General features: G+C 38.7%; 1 protein-coding gene across 1 annotated transcript; it reads left to right on the forward strand.

Moving 5' to 3' along the window:
* The first annotated feature begins 479 nt into the window (after positions 1-479).
* Positions 480-20,978, forward strand: LOC134501528 (protein piccolo-like). Its single transcript, XM_063309368.1, has 4 exons — positions 480-762; positions 7,581-8,724; positions 17,830-19,197; positions 20,919-20,978. Exons 1-4 carry the CDS (start codon positions 548-550, stop codon positions 20,976-20,978), a joined length of 2,787 nt encoding a protein of 928 aa, XP_063165438.1. The 5' UTR covers positions 480-547.
* Positions 20,979-22,312: the final 1,334 nt, after the last annotated feature.

The following is a 22,312-nucleotide window of genomic DNA, read 5'->3' on the forward strand; positions in this document are numbered from 1 at the left end:
CTAGCAGAATATCCTTCACTTATTTCCGGAATGAGCCTCCTTTTCGGTCTTCCCACAAGTCAACGAACAGCATAAACTAACCAAACGAGCAGGGACCGTTCACACCTGATCGCCCCACCAGACACGCCAAGTTTCCAACCGATATCATGAAGCGTCTTGTGTGCGCGCAGCCCCCGCGCAGGATCCCTGGAAAATGGGAGGGGTGTTGCGCGGTTCCTTTAAAAAAAGGAGGAGAATAATGCGCTGTGTGTGCTTGTGAGTGCAAATGTAAAGGAGGGAGTAGCGGAAATCCCCCGTCTTGTGCAAGAGCATGCGCTCTACGGCTGGAGCGGGGGAACTCTGGGATGCTTTTTCTCCTCTCCTTTTCCCCAGCAAGAGCTGCAGCTGCAGCCCGCGGAAGGCTGCCCCGGCCAGCCGCCCAGCGATGGAGACCCCTCTCGCTGAGGACTGATTGCCAGGCGGGAAGGGCGAAGGGGGAGCTCCGACCTTCCCCTTCGCCGATCGGTGACTTTCGCCCTCTGCTCGCCTGCGGCTCTGCTCTTCAACAATGGGCAACGAAACCAGCCTGGAGGGCGGCGAAAGCTTGGCCGGGCTACCCGAAGGTGTGGCAGGGGCTGATGCGGGAGACCCGGCGGGCGTGGAGGAGGACCTGAGCCGCCTGAGCCCGGAGGAGAGGAGGCAGATCGCCGCCGTCATGTCAAGGGCGCAGCAGGGGCTGCCCAAAGGAAAGACCGCCGGCCCGGAGGCGCCTCCCTCGACAAGGCACGCCCGGGGGACCAAATCCTGGCTCGGGGAGGTGGGGCGTGGATGGGTGGAGCCGGGGGGGGGGGCAAAGCGGGTGACGGAGCAGAGAATCGCCCCGGGATCAGTTGGCCACACGTGCCCCCGTTCCTACGGGGGTTTTCATCCCCGCTGTCCTTCCTTCCAGGGTCCAAAACCCTTCCAGACGTTCCCTGGAGTGGATGAGCTTAGTTTCAGTTTCTGGCGAATCGAGAGAGGTCTTCGCCCCCCCCCGCCCCCCCCCCCCGCGGCGTTTACCCGAGTTAAAATGGAAGCAGCTTCTGCTTCAGGAGGGATGGATTCTCGGCCCGAAGCTCTCGAGCCTCCCCAGCTTGAAAGTCTTCGCCTTTTTTCATGGGCAGATGCTGTTTTCAGCCGCTTGAGCATCATCCACTCCTCTTTGGCACTGGATTGCAGCAGCCGCCGCCTTCCCTGACCCCCGACATTTATTAAGGCAAATGAGGAGAATGAGAGGGGCGATCCGTCTCTAAGATTGGCGCTGGTATCGGGATCGATATTCATGTGACTCGCCCCCTCCCCTTTGCCCAGATGTTGCCAGAATCTGACTATGGAAGCGGCGTCATTACTGCTCCCTTGCCTTGTGAATACGAGGCGGAGCCTATTAATGCAAAATCTCCTGTCCAAGGTGCTGAAACTGCCCGCTTTTCCCCTGGAGTCACCTACCGAGAGCTACCTTGGAGAATTTCTTCGTCTTTACCAGCTTTAGGCAGAAAGCTATGGTGCAATATGCTGTGTGGGTGCGTTTGCGTGTGTCTGTGTATGGTGCAATTTTTTTTTTGTCAAACTCACATTCTGCGAGCCTGACAATGGGATATATATAATGCATGATTTATACAAGAAAATGATGCAAGGATTGAAAAACGTTATCTGTTGAATTGATTTACCATAATAGAATTGGATCCAGATTAATATGTCCGTCCCACTGCCACCACACCAGTTTACTTGGAAACCTATTTTGGAAACCTATAAAGGGGTGATATGAATATATCAGCAACTTATATATTTATTTGTGTTTTGAAGATTTTCCTGTATATAAAGATAAAACATAGTATCTGAAAAAAATTGGTACATGCTATCTGCATACACGTATAGCCCTTTAAAAGAAAACAAACCACCATATACTATTTGCCCTATTTCTTCAGTGGGATTTCCTCCCTATTTTGCATATTTAAATCTTAATAGAATTAACTAGATCTAAAATTACAAGTTTTATGTATTGCAAATAGTGGAAAGTTAACCCACATAAATACTCCTTAGTTAATGTTTTACTTCATGTTTTACATACTCTCTAATGTAGTATGCAACTACAAAACTGTATACATAGCACACATATGGCCTACAGTTTAGACAGAATGAGGTGATTTTATGTAGGGTATTAGGGTACATAAAAACAGATTTTATGTACCCTAATAAGTTAAATCTTTGGTATTCAAATTGTTCTATGTATTTACATAAGCCTTATATGTTTTGTGTTCTTTTTATCTTGACTTGCTTGACTAGAGAATTGCTTGGTTTTGCTCCATCTCAGGTTGACCCTATTTACCACTTTGCCCTACTTACTGCTACCAATAGTATAAACTAATTTCTAAGCCATCGTTCATTCTGGTACCTATTTTTATTGAGGTCAATGTATATCTTGGCCTATCTTTTGCAATAAATTATATCTATGCCTAATGCTTTATTGGTGAGTTGGCCTGTTTTCTTTCACCAAGGAGTATTTGTTAATTAGATTTAAAAGTATGTTGACATTACTTCATATCATTACTTATCATTTTAAATTGTACCTGGAAACATTACCAGTCATCTGTATTGTTACTTCTTTCCTCCTCTGCTCTCCAGTTGCTGAATGGTAAAAAGCAAAACCTATTTCCCTACCCCACAATTATACTATATCAAGAAGGTACCTCATTTTGGGAAGTGTATTCAACTGATTGGTTATGCTGAGATACATTCAGATTTATCTGTAAACTCACAGGATCTTGAGCAGATCTAAATTTTCACAGTAAAGAGGATTGGATGTGCATACATACTCAACACACGTATATTACCATACATGTCTATTGTTGCTATTTTTGTTCAGATCAGTTTCCCACATAAATGGCTAATCAGATGCTTATAGGATGCTCATAAACAGGCTCTGATTTTGTAGGCAGTATATAGCTCTTATACATAGATAACCATCAGTTTGTCTAATGTTTTAAAGATTTGATAGCCATCACCACATCATATAGAAGTAACTGTGCACTATATGAAGAAATACTTTCCTTTGCTTGTTCTGAATCATCCTGCATAGGATAATCCCAGAGTTGGTTTTGATTTGTATATGTAACAGTTAATTTTATAAGTTATTTGAATCAAAATTTTGAAATTCTATTGGAATTCTGTGGGCCAAAATAGAGATGGGCCTAATAAGTACATATCTGCAATAAGTAAAGGAAGTCTCCCTCAAGTCAAATTCAGTTCCTGGTAACGTCATGGGCATGTGAACCTAGCTAGGCAACAGTATGGAAACTATTTACCACTACACATGTTAAAACATTGTTTAATATTGTAATGACACAGCAAGTCTCAGGCTTCATCTTCTTCTACTTCAGATTAATTAGCATTTTGCATTAGGCTCAAATCCATATGATTCTTAACTATGGTTAGTTGAAACAAGCCAGCTTTGTAAATAAAGCCAGATCTGAAAGGTACATGTTTCTATGATCTTAGCTGATCTTCCTAGTTCAAATGACACAGCAGCTCTGAAAATCAGATGTGAGCTTCTCACAACTGCAAGGAAAAGGGAAGAAGGAGACAAATGCTTTTAGATAGCTGCCCACCAACCAAAGGAACTGTGGCTGGCAAACAGAAATAAAAACATAAACCAGAATGTACCATTATAAAATAGATCAAGGCCCCCAAAAATGTTATTACTAACATTAGAAGTTAGGACCTTTACTAAGTTGGTTATGATTTACATCTTCAGTAAACATGTATATGACCATGTTGTTTTAATGTATTTTTTTAGTCTGTTCCTCAGTTTAAAAAAAATGTCAGGGATGCTTTAGTTTGGAATTTTTAAATTGGAAGTTCATTTCCAAACCTTAACCATTTCTACTTCTGGTCTGTTGTTTGAACAAACCATTGTTTGTTTAGTCATAGCTAAAATAGATATGGCTCTTTATGTGAACCCTTTGACTTGTCAGTTGATATAAATTTTATTAGTTAATTCTAGAACTTTTAACTTTTTAATTCTAGAAATGATGATTATGTAGGCGTACGTAGTATTCTTAAAGCATGATTCCATTCATCAGTCTGTTTAAGCAGACTGTTGACTTTTATGTGCCTTTTTGAAGTGTAGCCTTTGTTCATAGATATATTTTTAGCAAATGATGGCTTGTATGGACAAAATGTGTCATGATGCATCAGACTGTAGATTAACATTCTAAATCTCCCTAAAGTCTGCCAAACTTTACTGATATTAATACATTCCTTTGTGAGATCCAAACTGCATCTATTAATCAAATCAAATCAGTTTATTACAGCCATAAGGCCAGATACAGTAAAATACCTAAAGTACAACTGTTACATATAACTGAAAAACAATGAGTATAATAGAGCTAAAAATAAATAATCTGAAATGACCGTTAGTAATTTTGTAATCCCATATTCTTTTCTGGGAATTTTGTTGTATTATTTTCTAGCAGGATTATTTTTTATGGTATATTATTGTAACTGATGATTTTGAAATAGTTAAAGTACACATTTATAGAATATTAGTAGTTGATCCAAAGATTTACTGGAGTGAATGTGATGGCCTTGTTTGTTCATTGTTCCTTGTATTAATTTAAAAATAAAACTGGTTTGGTTTACATATGTCACTAAGCTGTAATGTAGTAGCTTGTTTTTAGTTGGTATGTGAATTCTTCAGTTATGGATTAGTATTGTGTGTTTCTCTCCATAGATGGAGAATTTTTAAGCTAATAGTTAAAATAATATATTTTGTTTATTTACACTTTGCAGTTTATTTGAAGTTTTGTGTGTGTGTGTATGAGAGGGAGAGAGAGAGATGCACGGCTTTACATTGGTTTTACAACCTGCAAAGAAACTCACCTGAAACTAACTTATAGTGAAGAATCCTACAAAATGACTTGATGGGTTTCATCTAAACTTACTTGCAAGAAAATCAGGGAAAATCAAAAGTACCTGTTAAAGCAATTGTGATAGTGATTGTCATTATACCAGTATAAGTCTTCATAATTTTGCTTCCATGCCACCCTGTACAGGAATTTTATGATGTCTGCAACTACTAGAAGTCTGCCTCTATAAATCTGTTGTGAACGATTCACTAAACATTCTTTCTAAAAAGGAGGAATAAAACATTTTAAAGCAACAGTTAAAATGTAAAATTTTAAATCATGATTCATTTAAAAGTTGGACAAAAATAATCAGTTTGGGAATCAGAGTTAGGCAGGTCATCTTACATCTTGCATGATAAATATTTTTTTCAGTTTTGTAAATATCAGTGTTCTCTTTATGTTTAAAAGCTGTAGAAATGAGTGAAATTAATATTTTTAAAAGAAAGGTAGATTGGTGGAATTGCAGTATGCTTGTATGCTTTTATTGCTATTTTTTATTATACATTTCCTAAGAAGCTTATACAGGAAAGCCATGCTTTCCCTGTGCAGACATGATATTTTTGGTCTCTTATGAAATGTCCTTTCTGCCCTGATTCCAGGTGATATAACCAAAGTTACAGTGGATGTAGTGGATTACTTGTCTAGTTCTAACAACTTATTGACTTAGCATACTAGTTTCCTCTTTGCATGATGATCCCTTTGATATGTTCCCACTTCAACCTATCCAGCCAATCAGCTCTGCATTCTGTACCTTATAATAGAGCCAGATAAAGGGATCAAGAATCATAGTGGCTCCTAAGCCTAGAAAGTGTGGGATTTCTTTCCAAATTTAGTGCCCTCCAAATGTGTTGGCACTGCAGCTCCCAGAAATCTCAGCCAACAAGGGCAAAGGGTAAAGGCTATTTCTTGCCAAGAATATTAGAAGTTCCAGTATTAAGACATTTACAGGACAACAAACCTGGGAAGGCTATCTTAGTTACAACTTGACTCATATTCTTCCTGGCTATGTCAGGAAGATAACACTGTGTGTGTTACGTGTGGAGAACATGCTTGAGAAAAAATTAGGGACAGTCAAATAACTTGGAAGCTTTCCAATAGCAATCCACTATCATAAGGATTGTGCCAGCTGAAAATATTAACCAATTAAAATAACATACTTTGGCATTTGGATAAATCCAATATAGTTCCTAATATTTATACAATGAAAGCAATTCATTTCTGATGAAACTCTTAATTAAAAATTATTGCAGGGTCATTTTATTTTTATTATTCTCAGAGCAGGGAAATTTTAATAGGTTAAATGTCATGAGTACCATATTTTAAAATTAATGTGCAGTAGGGAATAACATCTGTAGACAAGAGGACATTTAATAGTTGATGCTAAAAACTGAAAAACGTAATTCAAAGCACAGCAGAAGTGCTAACAAACAATGTACCCTTCAGAGAGAAAAAAATGCATTGCATCTCAGCCTTTCAGCAACACACAACTCTATGGAAGAGAACAGAATTTCACTCTGACATTTTTCCAAAATGGTAGCAGCATACACATTAGAATTAAAAGTTGAGTCTTTTATTGATCTTTGATTAATACACATTATTATAATTTTTACCTGACATACTGTATATTTAGCGATAAACAGCCTGACTTTTTGATACATTCCTTGTGCAATGCTGAGTTTCAAATATATTTCTGAAATATTACAGGCCTGCACAACTTACGATCATCACCAAGTCAGAAGTAGCCTTTAAAACATGTGCCATACTCCCTGGCTTAAAAATAGCCTGCCACTTCAGTGCTTGGCTGGTGGGATTCATTGACTTGAATACATTCATACCTTAAGAGTGTGTAACACCTGGGTAAAAGGTTGGACAAAAATTGTCCAAAGTGGGTATTCTGTTTAACTTTTTGCTCTACAGTGTAATCTCTTTGACAGCTATTAAGCAGTAGAACAGTTTCTCTGCCCGCTGAAGTCATGGGTGCTCCATCACTGGGGGGTTTCAAGCAAAGTTTGGACATCCGTTTGGGATGGTCTGAGGTTTTCCTGCCCTTTGCAGGGAGTTGGACTAGAAGATCCCCAAGGTCCCTTCCAATCCTATGATTCTTTGAAGATGAGAATTTTCTCAGGTTAGATAATATTTGATCATAGTGCCCTCCCCATTGAATGAGAACTTTTCGCCACAAGGGTCGTATATTTATCTACTGTATTTCTAATGATATTTTGTATTGCAATCTATGTTTTATGGTTTTAATTTGTTTATAGTGTTTTAAACCGCCCAGAGTCCCCCTTCAGGGGAGATGGGCAGTGACAGAAATTTGAAATATAAATAAATATAAATAAATAAATATTTGATTGTTTTGGATTTTTGTTAGTGCTACTAATAAATATACTGTAATGAAAGTCAGAAATCTGGCAAATGTTCACAATTACTGCTAATAAAATTTATGAGGCCCAGCAGGATATGTTACATAACTTTGCATCATCTACCTGTCAAGTATACTTGCAATCTGGAAAATGGCCTCTGCATGTGAATGATGGGAAATGAGAAGGACATCTGTATATGGATTAAAACATTGAGTTCATTTTCTTGTTTTGGTTCTCTAATATTCAGATGTCATCACATTGGGTTAACTTTGGCTATATCATTATATCTTTACAGATATGCTCAACCTGATGGCAGTGATCACCCAAAACAACTGGGTAAGCCTCGGGATCCTGGGCCCCCCACACTAAGTAAAAGCAGAACAGTAGATACACTGGAAACAGAGCAACGGATACCTGGAAGAAGCACATCATCCATGAGTTTGAGAGAGTCTAAATCAAGGACTGATTTTAAAGATGATCAGAAGCCAACTATGATGCCCAGCTTCCTCTCAGATGCCAACCCATTTGGTGCAGTCACTTCAGTTGTGAATAAATTCAATCCTTTTGATTTGATATCTGACTTGGATACAAACCAGAATGAAGGCTCCAAGAAGATGAAGCCCACCCAGAAGGAACATGATAAATCTGAGCAACAAGAGGGACTCTCCAAGCAACCATTACAACGTTCATTTCCAAAGCCAAGTAGTCCACAACATGGGGCTGTCATACCAGCCCCACAAAAAACAGGACCTTCCAAACAGGTACTGCAGGAGCAGCTGCAATCTGGAATGCCGAAGCAAAGTCAGAAACCAGGCCCTCAATCAGAAGAAGCAAAACAGTATCCAGGACCACCCACATTTCAGTTCCCACAACAAGAGTCTACAAAACCTGCAAAATCTTCACCGCAACAGTCAGGAGCTGAAACACTTCCCAGTGTGGACACTGCTAGAACATCTTCCCAGACTCCTATTCTTACAAAACCAGTAGCCCAGCAAGGAGCATCAACTGCTAAACAGACATCTCAGCAATTAGAAGGTCCTGCAAAAGCTCAGCCAGCAGCACCCAGTAAACAACCATTGCAACATTCGGCTGGCCCTGCAAAAGCAGTTCCGCAGCTTGGAGGATCTGTAAAACGTCCATCTCAGCGGCCTGGAGTGCCTGCAAAGCCTTCCACCCAACACGCTGAGCCTACAATTCAATTCCAGCAGCAGGCAGGACCTATAAAACCTGATGATCAACTGTCTGGGCCTTCCCAGCAGCAGCATACAACTCCATTGCACCCTGGATTACTAGCCACAAAGAAAACCTTTTGCCCACTTTGCACTACCACTGAACTATTGCTGCACATTCCTGAAAAGTCCAATTATAATACCTGCACCCAGTGTCAAACAATAGTTTGCAGTCTATGTGGCTTTGATCCTAATCCTCATATAACAGAGGTAAGTACATTTAAAATATATATCTGTATGGTCCATTTTTAAAAAACACCTTATTGTGAGGAAGCTAAATTTTCAGACAAGCTGAGGAACTTATAAGCATATGATAAGTATTTGTCAACTCTTGGTTTGTTCCTCTATATCAATGAGTTTCTGGAATGTCATGGAAGCTTTCTCAGAGTTTCTCAATAACAAGACTGATGATGATAAGCTGTCTAAAATTGCTGTTCTTCTCTTGTCATTCAAAGAGAAAGCTGGTCATACACTCAGGTTGCTTGGGATGGATTGGCTTGACATGCTGACCTTGGTATCCCATATGACTTGAAAGCTTCTATACCTATTGCATTTTTTGGAAACTGATTTCTTTTTTCATACCAGTTATAAATTCTAAATATTCCCAGTTTTCCCAATAATGATTAAAATGGTATATTTGGGTTTAATTTTAATAACAACAACAAGAATAAAATCCTCACAAGGAGATGCAAAATTATAAAATCTAGGCATAATAACTTGAATCAGTTTCAAAGATATTCATGTTTTAAAATCTAAAGTACATGCAGAAGTGAGTGACTAGTACAAAAGAAGTCCACTGAAGTGATTTTGGTCATATAGAGAGAATAAACAAGGACTGAATTACAATACAAATGTATGAAGGAAAAGTGAACAAGTTGACAAGAAGGGAAAGACCAAGAAAGTTGTGGATGGATGGAGTTGATGACATTCTCAGAAAGAGAGAGGTCAGCAAAAAGCAATCTATGAATCAGTAGATGGGTGTGATGAAAGCAAGGATGGTTTGCAAGGATAGAAAGATATGGAGAGGCATGATAACTGGCATTGGCCTAAGCTAGATTTGATGAGAATCCCCTTTTTGTGTTGCATTACATCGCTTACCCAAAAGGGAATACTGGGGTAGATACATATGTATTTATACCAAAGCACATTTGTTAAGCAGATAGTATATTTACTGTTTTATTTTGCATTTACATTACCCAGCTCAGATTCCTTGTAGTTTAGAATACAGGAAAAAAAAGATTAAAAACAACAATAAAAAATATAATACAAGGGTCACCCACACACTCAGTCTAAATGCCAAATGCCCACTCTAATAATGCCGTTTCAACCAACTTTGTGGAAGGGCAAAGTATTCCTTAGTGTGGTGGCTTCTGAGCCCATGCTTCTTGTATTCATGCAGGGACAGGACCCTCAGCACACATGAACTGGGCAGACTGCAGCTGGAGAAGGGGGTCCATTGAGCTAAGTCATAAAAGGTCAAAAACAACACTTTGAATTGGACTTGGTATGCTCTTGGCAACCAACGCAGCAAGGAGCAGTGGGTGGAACGTTCACAAAGTGGCTCTCACCTGCTATCAACTTGGCAGCTGCATTTTGTACCAACTGGAGCTTCTGAATTGTACGTTACTGGAGCATACTTACAGTAATCTAGACACATGGCTTTAAGAGCATGAGTCGCCGCTGTCAAGGCATCCTGGTCCAGCAGGGCCACAACTGGCACAGCTGCTACAGCTAGGCAAAGGCCCTTTGGGCCATGGTTTCTGCATGCTGCTTCAGCAGGAGTTACGAATCCAGGCAGATCCCCAAGCTGATGACCAGGTCCTTTAGGGGACAGCAGCCCCATCCATGCCAGAATCAGTATGTTTCTGGAAAAGAGTAACACCATCCTGCTGGGATTGACTATAAGCTTATTTCAACCCATCTCTAGGCTCTTAACACTTCTAGACACCAAGTTAAGACTTCTACAACACCTGTGGTTTGACATGAAGTAGCAATGTAGAATTGATTATCATCAGAAACTGATGATAGCTCACCCAGATTAGAAGCTTACCAGTTTGAAATATATGATATAATTTAATGTTCCAGTTTGGATGCAATCTACAGATTATCTTCACTTGCTTCTACTGCTTAAAAGTGTCTAGGGTTACATCTGATAAAAGGAAGTTGACATAAAATATATGGGTGGGAGCTTTACAGTGAGAGATCCAAACTTGAACTAAGGAGGAATTTCCTGACTGTGAGAGGTCTTAAGCAATGGAGCAGCCTGCCTCCTGAAGTTGTGGGTGCTCCATCACTGGAGGTTTTCAGAAGAGACTGGACAACTATTTATCCAGAATGGTATGAGAATTGCTGCACTGGCGGGGCTTGGAGTAGAAGACCTCCAAGATCCCTTCCAACCCTATGATTCTATTATATCTGGTCCATCTGTGTTAATGAGTAAATGCCAGGAGTCCCTTGTAGAAAGCACAGTACAATAATGCATGTGCCACTGACTCTGCACTTCCAGAAAGGTAAGGATATCAGCATTTGTTATATGGGGCACCAGGTCTACCTAGCTAGGTGTTTAAATGGGCCAAAGAAAAGACATAACGCTGCCTTGAGAAAAGGTCGCTAAACATAGGTGATTATGTTAGCAGTTCTCACTAAATGCTGGACCTTTAATTGATCAAGTGAAGCACACTGTGTGAGCTGAGCTGTTGAGTTTAGTGAGAATTGCATCCAAGCAAGTATGTTTAAGTCTGTACTCTAAACAGGATTTTCATTTCTATTTCAGTTAAATCACAACATGTTGAAAAGATTGCGTTTATTTTTTCATTCATTTCAGCTCTCAGGACATTCCGTTTTGAAGTCTGTGTGATCATTGAAGGATGATCTCTAAGAGAAGCAGGGGATTGTAGCCCATTAGAACACGAAGTAACAAGACTACTTGCTTGATTACATGTATATGCAAGAAACATTTTGAATTTAATATTATCATACGTATACTTCATGCACATATAGGCTCTTACAAAGAAGAAATATTTTCTTGTAGTGGTCCCTATTTTTCCATTTTCTTGATCGCACAAATTTTAATCCCTCTGCAGGGACTAGAACTTTGAGATAGTTTTTTTTTAATCTGTTCAATCGTGTCTGATTCTCGGAGACTGCCTGGACAAGTTCCTGCAGTTTTCTTGGTAAGTTTTCAGAAGTGGTTTGGTGCAAACACATAATATGAACCAATAATCCCTCAGAGAGAGAGGGACTGGCCCAGGGTCACTCAGCTGGCTTTGTGCCTTAGGTGGGACTAGAACTCACGGTCTCCAGGTTTCTAGCCTGATGCCTTAACCACTACACCAAACTGGCTCTCAAGAGATACCATTATGTTTCCTTTAAAATCATGATGGTCTGGCATTGAAGCAACTTCCTTTGGGATATACATTCATGCATGAGATTGGCTAAGATATTACCTTCTGGCTCTGCCCTCTTGCCACCCTTAATTTTATATGATCAAAGTACTACCTTTGTATGTCCATGTCCAGGTTTATTGGGATTTTATGCATAACTTACCTCTTTCAAGGTTCATATTATGTGTTTGCACCATATACTGTATGCATAGAGTCCTGCAGGAGGGTTTATTTTTATTTATTTATTATTCAAATTTAATTACCGCCCATCTCCCCCAAAAGAGGGACTCTGGGTGGTTATCTTTATAAAATGAAGTTTATATATTCATTTACTTGCATGTTTGGTGTAGTAACCGAGAGACCAGTCCAGCCTTTGGCACAAAGCCAGCTGGGTGACTTCGGGCCAGTCACTCTCTCTCAGCCTTAGGAAGGAGACAAGGACAAACCACTTCTGAAAAACCTTGCCAAGAAAACTGCAGGAACTTGTCCAGGCAGTCTCTGAGAATCAGACATGATTGAATGGATTAAAAAAAATGAAATTAGGATTAATGTATTAGCAAAAAATATTTTAATGAGCTATTAATTTAAAATAAGAGACTTTTAATGGAAAATTTCTTTGTCAGTAATTTCTCTTTATCTGAATATAACATTTAAATATAACACCAGAAAGACACAGATCCAACAAACACACCACTACCCTTTGTCAATCTTTTGCTCTTCATAACAGCAGTTATTGTCTTGCTAATTTCTATGGTTTATCTTGCAGTAAGGTTCTTGCACCAGACTGATTTGTAAAATGATAACTCAGTTGTGGCTAATTAAATTCTCCATGGTAGAGAACCCAGTGAGCCTGCTGTATACCCGCCACCATAATATATTTATTGTTTCCCCACTTTGTATTCTTACCAAAATGCTTTTGACTGGATCCTTAATGCTCAGATTCTTGGATCTCAATACATGTGTGCACTTCCTTCACATGTACTGTAAACCACTCCTTCTGCTCCCTTTTTGACTGGCCTATTCCTTTTGAATAAACTGTATCCTTCAATCCTTGCATTCTATTCATGTGTTTCATCTCACCAAGTTTCAGTAATGCCCACTAAATCATATTTATCTTCCATTATTAAGTCTTCTAGTTCCTGTTTGCTCTTCCTATTCTGAGCAGTTCTTTAGAGGCAGTGGAATCCATGGTCATGTAATGTGACCTGTTCTTTCCTGTATTTATGTTATCATTATTGGGTTCCTTCTCATCCCAATATGCCTCCAAGTCCTATTCTCAGAGTTCTTGATGGGTACACTATTTTTTGGACTCTCTTCTCCTTCCTGCATGGCCTCCAAATTAAAGTTCTTCGAATCAGGTTTTCACAGCCCCTTGCAAACACTTTCTTCCCAGATGTAGCGAGGAGCAGCCAATCTCTTGCCAAGGGTCTCTCATCTCAGAAACAGGTCCCATTATTAAAGAGTCCTTCTCAACCCATTTTTATTTCTCATTTTATCAGTTCATTGTTTTGAACAAATCTCTTAAAGCATCCCTGTATAATTGTATCATCACCATCAAACATCCACACCAGTTTTTTTCACTCAAGCAAATTATACCTTAAATCTGCATCACTAAAGATAGCACATTCAGATCTTCATCAGCACCAGTATTAATGTTGCCTGGCAACCATAACTTGCTGGTACAACAGAATCATGTGATTTGAGATGTTTTCCAGGGAATACACTGCAGGAATTGTGGCTGATTCCATTTTAGGTCAGACAGGCTAATCCTCTCTCAGAATGCAATAATATTATACTTTATCTGGCGACACAGAAGATAAATGTCCTTAGGCACTATATTTGGTAGTTTACTCTGATTAGATTTTTTTCTAATTTTCCATGTCCAGGAGTGTTATACACATGGATGACAAGAGGAGACAATCTGCTGCTCTTTTGATTAGAACTTCCATAAGCAGTTACCTGTAGTTGTGGTGGCTAGCCTAATGGGAGTTGAATGTGTGTATACGAAGATATATACATACATACATACATAGTCTCAATGGATGTCTGACATGTATATTAGGGCTATGCAGTGCTTCTTTATGAATCTAAATAATTTTAAGATACTGCATTTTCTTCAGTAATGTTTAGAATTTTAACATTTCAGTTCTCCCTCAGAAATATTTGAGAGAAAGCAGAAGAGTTCAGTGGGATTTTTTATAATTCTGATATCCCAAATCTTGAATCAATATTGCTTTACTTAGATGTTTCTTGTGAATATTAAAATACTAGCTTTAGGAGCTGCATTTTCTTACAAGTTCGTTTAAAAGTCAGGAACAGATGCTGCAAGCCTTCAACAAATGAGGTATGCATGTACGCATGAGTTTCATTGAGTTCCTGATTGTAACATGGAACAGCTATTTAATTTATACATCTGTGCCCCACATCTGTGCTCCATCAGCTAGTACAGCATGCTGCCACATGGAATGTATAAATTAAATAATTCTGTAAAAATGTAACATTTTAAATAGTATAAGACAGATCTCATTGGCCAGGCTGAATCTCTCTAACCAACTGCAGTATCACAGCCTAATTTCTTCTACTGGGGTTTTCCTGGTATGCTGTAACTCTCTATGATGCTACAAGTCTCCGTATAATAAACCCAAAACTTAGGGATTGTCTAATTACAGACAGAATTTCTGAATGTCCAAAATCTCACTGCCTAACTAAACATTACAAGGTTCACATTGCTACTTCTGACCTATGTCTCACTTATTTATTTTCCAACTGACATCTAAAAAACACATATAATCACATTCAGCTTTTCCCTCATGTCTGCTAGTCTCCAGCTCCTGCCTGAAGGGTTGTAGATATGCCGAACTTAATATAATCCAGTTACATCATTTATCTTGTACTAATAGTTACTAGGGACATGCAGGTTTCTGGAAGCTATAGGTCTCACAGAACTTGCAGCCACGTGGTGGTATGTAGTCATCTGAAACATCCTGGCTGCATAAGCCAGAATTCTTTAAAATGAACCCTGGCATTTTATACAGACATAGAATGTAAGGGTTGGGAAGCACCTGGGAGATAATTCAGCCAATCCCCTGCTCCTTGCAGGCATCCATTATCTCACCCTCTAGCCTCTGTTGAATCACCCCCAGCACAGGAGGGTCCACAGGCAGTCTGTTTCACTGTTGAACAGCTGTTACTGTTAGGAAATTTTTCCTGATCTTGAACCAAAATCTATTTCCTTGTATAAACCCATTGTTTTTTCTCCTGCCTTCTAGAACAACTCCAAACAATTCTGCCCTGTCTTTTATATGACAGCCTTTCAGATACTTGAAGGCAGCTATCATGTGCTCCTGCAGTCATCCCTTCTCCAGAATAATCATGCCTAGAACCTCCAACCATTCCTCCTAAATTTTTCCATATACTTCTTCTGGACATGTTTGTCCATGCCCTTCCTAAAATGTGGGGTCCAATTCCAGTATTCTAGGTGTGGTCTTACCAATACAGAATAATGTGGTTCAATGATTTCTCTTGACCTTGATTTGCCTTAAGACAGACAGAAACCTGGCATTCTGCTCCTCACAAAGCATGGATATTTAACAACACCAGATAGCAGGACAAACCAAGGAGGAGAAACTAAACTATCATGTTCCTATCTCATAAGCTTGTCATATGCAGACTGTTGTGTTCTGTATGTTCTGTATAGTAAAATACAAACCAAAAGAAAAATAAGCCAGCAAATGCTAACATTTACAAAGACAATTAACACTTCTGAATACTAACATTTACCTAATGTTGAACATTCTCTAGTAGGCCAGTGGAATTCCTAGGTCAATTATAGCACAAAGGGGACTCATGTTCATTACATTACCATTGTCACTTGCGATCTGTCAGGTCAACAGGAAAATTGTGGAAGAGCATGACTTAATGTGTAAATAAGGAGAAATATGCTCTCCTGAGAAGTCTGTTGAAAATCCTCCTAGCCTGCCAGACATAAATTTCTGTCAGTCAGTTCATGTGTTTAAACTATTTGTCCAAATATTACTTTATATCTCTTCCAGTAATCCATATAATAAAAGGTACATGTTAATTTGTTGTGTTGATTAAGTTATATGTGTTATTTATCCACCAGTGATCTCTTATTTTCATTTAATATTTATAAGACACTAACATGCCAGGTAACAATCAATCTCTGCTGATTTTGAAAAAGCTAAGCAGTATCAGACCTGATTACGAATTGGATGGGTAACCACCAGGAAGCCCCAGTACAGTGAACAAAACTGGAAAGTAGTAGCAAACACTTCCATATTATGAGTGCCTCTGGGTGGAAAACCATTTATTCCAGCTAATTACATAATGAACATCTTGAGTATGTCACATCAAAGAGCTTTCTGCCTGACACTTTTTAAATCCCTTATGCTAATGGAGAGGAATATTTTAGTGCAAGATTGACTCTGCCCCTGTCAAAAGGAGGGAATTATTCATGTTTTATTATGCTGCCTTTTAACATAGCTTGGCATATAGACTTCCTAACCCTTCTACTATTAAACTGTTCCAGAAGGTCTGATAAGAAAAAAGACACCTTATTTTGGCCAATGTGTCTGCTGAAATATCTAAGAAGGCTGCCAAGTTTGATATTGCTATTAGATTAACATATTATATTTCTCAGATGCTATGTTCCAAATTCCCTGTGTGGTTTTGATAGTTGTTGATAAGACATGCAGATCAGTGTTTTTCACATGTTAGATGTGCATTGTAATTTTATTCTGCTTACTAAAGCTTGATCTGTGACACATACAAAAAACATGATGGAGCAGTCAGGGAATTGCATTAGTTTGTGGCTGATGTGGCTCAGTGGTCTGGCCCAATCCTTAATCTAATGATTTGATGCTAACAGCAAAATGGTGTCTTGTACAAAACATTAGATGTTTGTGCAATTGTCTGACATCTTACATGTCAGAGCTATACAAAAATTCATGTCTGTAGTTCACAAAGCTGTATCAAGTTTCAAAATGGCATCCAAATAGCCCAAATAATGTTTTCAAGCATGTTTGCTTTAATTTGTATGGGGTTTGGTTTGCTGCACAATGTTCAGATTCTAAGACAAAATTTAAAAATAAGATTCTGTCACTTCTCTCAACATACTAGATCTTAAATACATTTTTAGAATATGTCAAACTAGAATTTAGCTGAATTTTGCTTATAGAGAATAAGCAAAGTGTGCCTGCTTCTAGAATTGCTTGTCATTGAAATATAATTAGAATATAATTGTGATGGTAGAGAGATAATAGGTACTGACAAAGGAATGTTGAGTTGAGCCCTATGCTGTGCATGCATTAAATTGTAAATTTATATTGTAAATTATTCAAGAAACTGCTTTGGACCTCACATGAATATATCACCTTCACATGAATATATCACCTTCCTGCTGTTTGTTTATAAATACATTTATAAAATCTCTGTCATGCTTCTATCTAAAAATAGAAGTTGTAAAGTTGTAAAAAAAATCCTGGAGGCAGCAGGATTAAAAGATTGATGATTCTTCAATTTCTTCAAAACTTTTTGACTCCAAAAAATGATTCCCAATGATTTTATTTCCACCAAAGAAGTTAATGTGAACCATGTGCTTGCAATCTACCAGCACAAATATAACAAGATAATAATTTAAATAATGGAATTTTGGTGCTTTTTAAAGATGGGATTTAGAAAACAGATCAGAAATGTTAAGGTATCATAAAGTAGCTGATGGACACAGGACATATTATGAGAAAAATATGTTATTGAAATGTATTTGGAAATTTAAGAAGGGAAAGTAAAAAGTAGTAAAAAAAAGTTTTTAAAAAACTGGTGAGTCCCTTTTCCCTTCAAAGAATGTAAAATGAAGCTTTTGGTACTGAAGATATAACTCTGTCTTTGCTTTGTTTTTTAATTATACATACAGATTAAAGAATGGTTGTGTTTAAACTGCCAGATGCAAAGAGCTTTAGGTGGTGACTTAGCTCCAGTCCACAGTTCTGGACTTAAGCCTTCTTCACCCAAGCAAGAAACTCCTGCTTCAGCCTCAGCAGCGAAAGCAATTTCTCAACCACAGCCACCTATGAAGAAGAAAGAAACTGCTCTAAAACATGATGCTACCAAGTCATTGGAACACAAAAAACCACCAACACAAATAAAACAACCAACTTTGCCCAGTCCTTCTCCTGCAAAAGCAAAGGCTCTTTCTGCTGAATCCAAGCTAGCAGAATCTGCCTCAAAATCAGACCAGGCCAAGCCATCAGGAACTGATGATAAACAAAAGCAGTCCAGTATTCAGAAACTCACAAGTGATGTTACATCTAATCCTTCACAATCAGATTCCAAACAAAATGGCACCAAGCCTTCACTCACTCAACATAAAATGGAACATCTTCAGAGATCAGAAGCTGACAAGCTACCACAAGATAAATATGTACCTGTTGATAAAATTACAGCTCCAGATTCCAAAACCTTATCTCAAGTGTCTCATCAAAAGTCTGAAATGAAACTTAGTTCTCAGCTTGGATCCGGATTGAATACTAAAGCTCAAAAGCAAACTGAATCAGTGGGATTAAAAGAATCTTCTAAGAAAATCCAGTCCCAGATGAATCCTAAACCAGATGCCAGACTGACTCCAAAAGGTCAACAAGCCTCAATGGGTGCAAAACCCAGCCAAGCCCAGCTGCAGGTTCAGGCCCAACAACCTCCGAAAACACCAGAGCAATCTAGGCGTTTCAGTCTTCATGTAGGACGCATTAGTGATGCTCCTAAATCACTTCCAACAACCCCTCAAGAAACGGTTACTGGAAAGCTGTTTGGATTTGGGGCTTCAATTTTTAGCCAGGCTTCCAGTTTGATTACCACAGCAGGCCAGCCAGGAGTCCACACACAAGGACCTGCGCCTTTGCCCCCTTCGAAGCAGCCTCTTCCTCCAGGACAGCTCCCTGCTTTGCAAAAGGATATACCTCAACCATCTCCCAAGATGGCACCTCTGAAAAAAGAAACAAAGCCTCCAGTAGCAGAAAAGTCTGAGCCCTCCAAAGAAGACATCTATACCAATAAAGAAACAGAGAAGAAGGCTTTGCCTACCAAAGCCTTCAAGTCTCCAGTTGTGGAAGCTGAAAAGAGTGCTGATCCAACAGTCCAAGGTTCACTGCCAACATCTGCTTGTCCTCTCTGTAAAATTGGTCTAAATGTGGGGTCTGAAGATCCTCCAAATTACAGCACTTGTACAGAATGCAAGACTGTAGTGTGCAGCCTCTGTGGATTTAATCCGATGCCACACATCTCAGAGGTAGGCACAGCTTTCTTTCATTTTAATGTTTTTGTAATCCACTTTTTTATAAGTCCATGCATATCAAAACGATGTTCATCTGTTCTTACAGCTGCAATCCTAAATGTGAGAATAAGCCCCTATAAGCTTGATCTGGTCTGCAGAAAACTGCATTTTAAGTATAAATTTTTGCCAAACATTGATCTTGCTATATTTTTTCTTTTATGAAATTCAGTTACAAGTAGTTGAAGGCTTTATTGATAAAAGGAGTTTATAAATTAAGTTACTGTAAAGTTTGAGAACTTGTTGAAGTGAAAAGGCAGACATGATCATGTTTTCTGCATGAGTGTTCATTTCTCACAAAAAAATTACAGATGCCTGAAATTGCTTATTTGCCTGACTTCTCTCCAGTTTGGGAAAAGTGATTCAAGTGATGTGGTGAAAAGTTTGTTTGTTTGTTTGTTTGTTTTTCTTTCTTTCTTTCTTTCTTTCTTTCTTTCTTTCTTTCTTTCTTTCTTTCTTTCTTTCTTTCTTTCTTTCTTTCTTTCAAATTTCCATCACCAACCATCTCCCCCGAGAAGGGGACTGTGGGCAGTTTACAATCAAAATTTTGTTTTGTGGACATATATGCAGCACTTTTTTTTTCTAGCATTCATCCCCTATATTACTTGTGTTTGAGAAATCGAGCAAATTTTAAGTAATTCATTGTCTTAGAATAAAATATCTCCTCTGCTGATGGTTTATATATCATAGTTTATAAACTATAAACTATGATATATCTTCCTAGATTAAATGCATTCATTGAATGGATTTTGGTTTTAACAGCATATTAAATTTGTCATTTCTTTGTATACTTACAATAATTGTTAGTTATGATATTTGTTATTGTCAAGGTTTTCATGGGTGTATTCAATCTCTGAACCAAAAAGCCTATGACTCTGAACAGTAAAAGCATATCAGCTGGGGGTATCAATTCATTCAAAGTCAATATATATATTTTGTAGAAAAAAAGTAAGATTGGCTGACTTCTTCTTTGTTAGGTTCTATACTAGTTCCTTACATGTATCTCCGCATGTATGAGTATTGTAATATATTGGCCAGTGAAGTACAATTTTCAATAACCATTAATTTGTTTTATTTTTAGCTTTGGGTTCCTTTTCTCTTCCAAGTTTAAAGCTGAAAATGTAAAATTTAATCTTTAAAAGAAAAGAGGACATTGTAATATATATAATAAAAGTTAAAATTGTCTTTCAGTCAAGCCAGATTCCTGGTGACTTCAGGGACATATCCATGTAGTTTTCTTCACAACAATATAGTGCAGGTAGTCCTCGGGTTATGACCACTCATTCAGTGACCATTCAAGTTACAACAGCACTGAACAAGGGGGATTTACAACCAGTCCTCAAAGTTGTGGCCATTGCAGCATCCCCATGGTCACATGGTCAGAATTCAGGTGCTTGGCAATCAGTTCACAATTACGACAGTTGTAGCATCCCACAGCCATGTGGTAACCCTTTGCGACCTTCCCTGCCAACTTCCCACAAGCAAAGTCAATAGGGAAGCTGGCAGAAGGTTGCAAGTTGCTCCTGCAGGTTCCTCCCACTCCTGCTACTTTTTCTCCTGAGGAGCTCCTAGGAGGCATGAAGCTCTCGTACTCTGTAGCACCCATCAGTGGCACCCACCTGCCCACATTTTGTAGCATCCACCTGTGGCATCTGCCCATAACTCTTGCCTGCCCATAGCTCTCACCTGCTTGCCTGGGATGTGGTTTCAGTGCCTCTTCCCACTTCGTGGTCACATGAGCTCCTTGCTTAACAAGGAGCTCCTTGCTTCGTGGTCACCTGTGTGTTCCTTGCTTAACAATGGCAACAGGAACTGCCAGGATTGCCTTTGCTAAGCGATGCGGTCACATGACATCACACTTTACAACCACATCACTTAGCAATGGAAATTCTGGTCCTAATTGCCACTTGGTTCCTCCTCCTCTTCCTCCTCCCAAATTCCAAAGATTGGTAGGTGCTGCCATCTAACTAGGTGTCTTCTTTTATATGGACTGCTGTATCACTAAGTCCAGCTCATGAAAATTAAGATGCAATCTTTCAGGGAAATGTTCTCATTAATCAACGGGAACATTTTCAAGGAGAACTGTCTCTGCAGTGAAAGGACTAATGTTCCTCAATACAAAGCTGATTTAGATTATAGGTGAGAAGTAAAGAAATGTGGTTTTCTTTTTGCTTAACCAATAATGTGAAGAATGAGTAGCAGATGATAAAATAAATGAAGCTTTATAGTTACCAAAAGTCCTTTCAGTGACATGTACTTTGATGATTTAGCATGGATTTAGCTGGTGGTCCTATTTATGCACCAAGTAGTAGTATTCTTTAATTAGGCTTCTTGTGGACTTGCAGCTCAAATAAGTGCTATTTTTAGAATAGACCATACAAAATACAAAGCAAACTAAAGATAATCACAAATGAAAGAAGTGTCATGGCTATTTTCTGCCACATCTGATGCAAGCAAGCCATAAATAGTTTGAAGAAATGGGTGTGTTTAGTGTGGATTTAGAATGTGAGGTCATATTTGAAATATGTAAAACTGTTCCTTTATTTTTTACCAAAATATGTGCAAGACTTCTCAGTTTTACTAAAATCAAAGCCTTCCTCAAATTGGTATCCTGACAATGCAGTAGTATTAGGCTGTGAGAGTTTCCTTGAAATTTGTCTCTCTCAAGCACTGACGTTGAATGATAAACTTAGCACTAAAAGTGCTCATGGCCAGTTTCTACTTTCTGCAGCCAGTGTTAAAGATCTGACGGACAGAAGCCTTCGACTTTGTGTTCTTTACCTGGATTTCTTGATCCTCATCTGTACCTCGACTTTGAATGTGGTATGGTACTTTGTGCTCCTCTCTTTCAGACTGGGTTGGATCCATTTTTTGTCTAGTGAATTTGTGAGGGTGAATTGTAAGCCTCTGTTTTTATTTGCCTCTTACTGTCTGTTACCAGCAGAACAGAAAAAGAACATGAAGGCAAAGAATAAAAAAATTGTTAAAGAGACTTAAAATCAACCATTGGAGCTTTTGGGCTGCTCGATGACACAGACATTAAAGGTCTACTAGAGAAAGATAGGAAATAGCA

This window comes from Candoia aspera, chromosome 7 (genome assembly GCF_035149785.1).
Source record: "Candoia aspera isolate rCanAsp1 chromosome 7, rCanAsp1.hap2, whole genome shotgun sequence".
In the NCBI taxonomy this organism is placed as follows: Eukaryota; Metazoa; Chordata; class Lepidosauria; order Squamata; family Boidae; genus Candoia; species Candoia aspera.